This window comes from Rhagoletis zephyria, unplaced genomic scaffold, assembly GCF_001687245.7.
Source record: "Rhagoletis zephyria isolate East Lansing unplaced genomic scaffold, Rhagoletis_zephyria_1.1 Rzeph_scaffold_13092, whole genome shotgun sequence".
NCBI classification, from domain to species: domain Eukaryota; kingdom Metazoa; phylum Arthropoda; class Insecta; order Diptera; family Tephritidae; genus Rhagoletis; species Rhagoletis zephyria.
Window position 1 is genome coordinate 10926 of NW_016170163.1, and position 5303 is coordinate 16228.

At 34.9% G+C, this 5303-nt stretch overlaps 1 protein-coding gene across 1 annotated transcript; it reads left to right on the top strand.

Moving 5' to 3' along the window:
• Positions 1–433: 433 nt before the first annotated feature.
• Positions 434–2177, top strand: LOC108377976 (uncharacterized; the record flags this gene model as incomplete). Its single annotated transcript, XM_017634276.1, has 1 exon — positions 434–2177. A coding segment is annotated over exon 1 (1744 nt), but the record flags the coding sequence as incomplete, so codon positions are not given.
• Positions 2178–5303: the final 3126 nt, after the last annotated feature.

Below are 5303 nucleotides of genomic sequence, written 5' to 3' on the forward strand. Positions count from 1 at the left end.
AAGAAAACTATGATTTTTGGATTTTTAAAATTTAACAAAAAAAGGTCAATTTTGTGATTGCAGTGTATCGCGGAATTATCCCGAAGTATTTAATAACGAAAGGATACGTAAAAGTTTTGTCAAAAACTCCGGCCTTATAAAACTTGGATTTGGTAGCGTATTTATACTCAAGTCTACACATGCATTTATAAGCAATTACACGTTTAATATTAAATAGCTTAAATGTTTATTTAATTCGAGGCATCTCAATCAGGTACCGTACACAATTCAATTTCATGTCATTAATCCTTGCTGGCGCATGCAAAAAAGTAATTTCTTTGCATTTTCGCATTCACAATTGTTACCATTGCATTTTTCAGAGTGAATAGTAAATCAAGTCTTAGTCTAAGTTACAACTGCGTGCGCGATAAATAAATGAATTGGGATAAAAAAAATGCGGAACTTCGGAAATCTTACAGCGCTGCTCAACATAATTGGATGGTCAGCAATTAGTCAAGAATTCATCGAAACACTAACAAATATTACGTTGGCCACTTCGTTGGAGAGACGCGTGAATACAATACTCTACACAAGCTATGCTGGAAGTAATCAAAGCTCGCAACCAACTGGCACGCCAGAGTCCTCACAAATACTATACACGCTCTCCAACGCATTGAGCCAGCCATTGTTGCATCTGGACACAACGCCGCCCATTCACCGCTATACCAAAAGATTCAACGCCGAACTGCTCTCCATCGCCAAACTGAAGCAGCGCTTTAAGTTGGACATACATCTATTGAAAAGGCTGTGGCGACGCCTTTGGCGTAATAGACAATCTCGTCTCATTCTGCTATTCGAGGATTGTGCCAGCGATGCTTATGTCGAATTAATACTTCAAATATGTGAAAAGAATCGCGCTACGAATGTAATTGCTTTACAGCCGCGTAGAACGGTGATGGAACGCACCTACTGGACTTTGCGAATATTTCCCAAACCCAAAGCGGTTAAACGCTCGCTACCAGCGCACTACAAGAGCATATTTCCCAAACATTTGCAGAATATGCATGGACATCCATTGCGTTTGGTCTTGACTTCCTTTCATCCACAAATCTACACCTACACACCAGCAAATGGAAATGCAACACTCAGCGGCTTTTTAGGTAGAGCCATTGCCGAGTATGCAACACATCACAATGCCACAGTGGAGTACACAGAATCCTTACTGAATATACATAAGATGTTCACCAGGTCTGAGCTGATTGAACTTTTCGAAAATAATTCCTATGACATTGGCTCGTTGGTGCCCATAGATAGCAACGAACGTGACTTGAGCTTCTCCGTCGTATTCCAACGCAGCGATTGGTGTCTGATGGTGCCTGTGGAACAGCCACTGCCCAAGTCCACATTTTACTATAAAATCTTAGATAAAACAATCAAAATTTTATTTTGTGTTTGCTTTTTATTCATCTCTGTTGTGTGGTCACTTTTATCGCATTGGGAAAATAAGCAACCACTTTCATTCATCACTTACATGCCCAACTTTTCGGTGCTTCAAGGTCTGATGGGCATGTCATTTTGGACAAATCGGCGCGTTTCAGCTGTTCACAAAATTATCAGCGTTACCGTTTCGTGGGCGGGTGTCATTGTCAGCACGACATACACAACATATCTGCAAAGTTTCACCATAAATGCGCCCATCGGCCAGAGAATCAACACCATTGAAGAGTTACTGCGACGTGGCATCAAATTGGCTATTACGCGTGAAGATTTGTCGTTCGCTGCGAATAATTCAGATATTCAAAAATATATGCAAAATTTCACCGTTTACACGAACTTTACCGAATATGTATTTCTACGCGACTCATTGGACACACGCTATGCTTTTCCGGTGACCGACATTTGGGCCATTTACGATGAGCAACAGAAATATTTCTCACGACCGCTTTTTCGTTTTTCAAATATGTGCTTTGGTGAAAATTATCCAATGGTTTTACCGTTGCAGGAGAGTTCAGTGCATCGACAACGTTTGAATGAATTTCTAGAGCAGCTGCATGAAGCTGGGCTGGTGGAACACTGGCGGCGACACAGCTTTGTGGAATTAGTGGAGATGCATTGGTTTCGTCTGGAAGATCGAAATAAAAAGCCGGGTTTCGAGCCGGTGAAACTGCAGGATCTACATGGAATATTGACAGGACTAGGTGTGTTAATAGGTCTGGCATGTGTTTGCCTTGTATTGGAGATTCTATGGAACAAATATGGAAAAGTGTTCAAAGCCTTAATGCAAAAAATGCGTAAGATAACAAAATTTGGAAAATAAATTGTTTCTTTCTAAATGCAGTATAAAATTTGCGCATGCTTATTGTCATGTGAGTTTCATTAAAAAAAAAAACTGGATTAAGCGCAGCTTAAACGCAATGGTAACATAAGTGCCTTGAAAAAATTTTGAAGAACGAACAACATTTTGAATTGCCGTAAAACTAACTGCCGATGTGATTTTCATTTTATAGATATAGATATTCTGATGACGATCGACAAACATAATTACACTGCATCCATAGAGTATTAACCCTTTCAGTACAAGCGTCCAATATATTGGAGAAACTTTGTTTGCGCTTAAAGCTCTTTTTTCGTGAATATGAGCTTTTTGTTCTGAGACAATCATATCTTCCTCTATACCGCGTTTTTTTAATTATATATTTATGCGGTTGACAGTGTTTTTTTCACAAAAGTGAAAAGTGTCATAAAAGTCCATAGAAGTGTAACTTATTAAAAACTTCACTTATTTTCGATGGGATTGAGATTCGCAAATATTTTTTATTATTATCAGTAGTTTTGAATTATATTTCGCAAAAAAAAATAAAACTGACGAAACTTAGTAACGCTAAAACTAACAGTTTTATTCTTAAGATCGACGATTCAAAATTTGCCGATATTTAAATTTTCAGTTTTTAGTTTCAACGGCTGATTTTTTTACTGAAAGGGTTAAAAATCTGTCGAATACTCGAAACGATGGGCATCGCCTTTGGCTATTAACCCTAGAAGGGCAATCAATATGTATACATTAACTGTATCAAAATAGTATTAGATGACTAAGTAAAAATAAAGAAAATAAATAAATGGAAAATTTTACTCAAAGCATTAATACAATGTTTTTAAAAATGTTTACAATTCTTTTTTGTTTTTTCAGAGATTTGTTGAAAGGTCTGCTACCGAAGTAAAATAGAAACAAACAATTGTTCAGCAAAAACACAACCGACTTCAAGTCTCATATTAAAATTTGGGATTACCCTAAATTTCTTCATGATCAAATGGCGGATCTAAACCAGATTAGTGAGGGGCTACCCCTGAAATGCCACCTTCCCGATGAAAAATGAATTATCGCAATCAGTTCACTTGATCCAAAGTTATGCGGTAACATACATACATACAAAAAAATATATATAAAAACCGACGAATTGATAACCTCCTCCGTTTTTTAAAGTCGTTTAAAAATTTTATTTTTTTTTTTAACGATAAAAACTTAGAATTAAAATAAAATGAATTCAAAAGGAAAAAAATTAATTACAACAAAGCAAATAATAAATAAAATAAATTTGTAAAAACTAAGTTATTAAAAAAAATATTGAAACAATAAAATCTAAAAATTAAAAGAAAATAAAATTAACCGAAAAGTTTAACTAAACATAAATGAAACACATTTTACCTTTTAAAACAATGAAATCTATTAATTTAATTTAAAATAAAAAATAATTAAAATAATAAATAAAATAAAATAAAATAAAATAAAATAAAATAAAATAAAATAAAATAAGAACATAAAAATTAAATGAAATTGAAAAATTGTTTCTTTTTAATATAATAAAATCTAAAAAGTAAAAGTAAACTAAATTAAAAGAATATGTATAAAAACAAATAAAATAAATTCCCAAAAATTAAACGAAATTGAAAAAATATATATCTTAAAAATTTGAAAATTGAAAGAGAGATAAAATGAAGAAAGAATATATCAAGCTAGAAAATAATACCCCGACTGCGGGGACTAGTACCTGTGACCTCTATAATGGCACACCAGCGCTTTACTCACTCGACCATTGAGACTGGTGGAGCAAAATGATATACGAGTACATCCTCATTTGGAACATACTCGAGTTATCTCTGTCAAAAGAGCTTCTCAGCATGAAAATTGGGAAGTGAGCTTTTTTTTTGGTAAGAGTTTCGTGCCAAGATAACCAACTCTTCCAAAGAATCTTGCCGACTGTCTTTCAAGTGTCTTAAAAGAGACTTGCAAATATCTTAGCTAGAATTTCCCTAAAAACTTGTTGTTTGGTTTCCATATTACATCGTATATGGTTCTTAATTTTGGATAGGGAAGTGCCACTCGTAAAAATTTGTAATTCTGCATTAATGACTATGAATCACAATCAACTTTATGCCACCAGTTCTTTGAGATCAATAACAATAACCGCACTGTGAACATTTAAATAGAAGTCGTTTATGATTAACGGTGGTTTTATTTACAAAAGTCAAATAAATTAAGTTTTTAAAAGCTCTGTAGTACCACATCTACATACTTACCGTGGAAACACAATGCCGGCGAACGGCGAAATCACCACAGCGAAATTTCCCCCTGTCAAAATTAGAACACCCGCAGGTATATGAAATTGAATACAGCCAAAGCGAAATACGAAGTTCGCACGGCGTCGTTTTTTTTTGTCGTATGTTTTTTTACTTTCAAAGTTTTAGAAGAAAACAATCTATAACACGAATAATTTTTGTTGGTTGAGCAATATAGTGATCGATTCGTTAAATCTGGCATAACATAAAATAATTCCTCCTCGTTTTTTCTTTATATTTGCTATCATTTCATCATTTCCAAATATGGTCTCGTTTTTCGAAATATGATCAACTAAATTAGAATTGCAAAGAAATGCTATCTGCTGTTTTCACTACCGCTCTAATGCTGTTAAAGGAGACGAAATAGCAGGGCGAACTGTGAACGACAGCTTCGCTTAATTCGGCGAACTTCGCTGTTCGCCGGGTATTGTGTTTCAAGCATTATTATGTAGCAAGTAGCAAATCCTATAGCATTTTCGTTTAATAGGAAACATTAGGGGAATTCACCAAATTGGACAAGTGACCTGACATTCGGGTAAAAGAGCAGATTAGCTGTTGTCAACAACCCCAAACTATCTAAACACATATACACGCTTGTATTCGTATTTGCTCGCTAACTTTGTTGTTGTTCCACCATATATAAGCAAACAAAGATTATGAATTGCTGACACGCGAGCAGACGACATACAGTATCGGTCATATCTATAGCA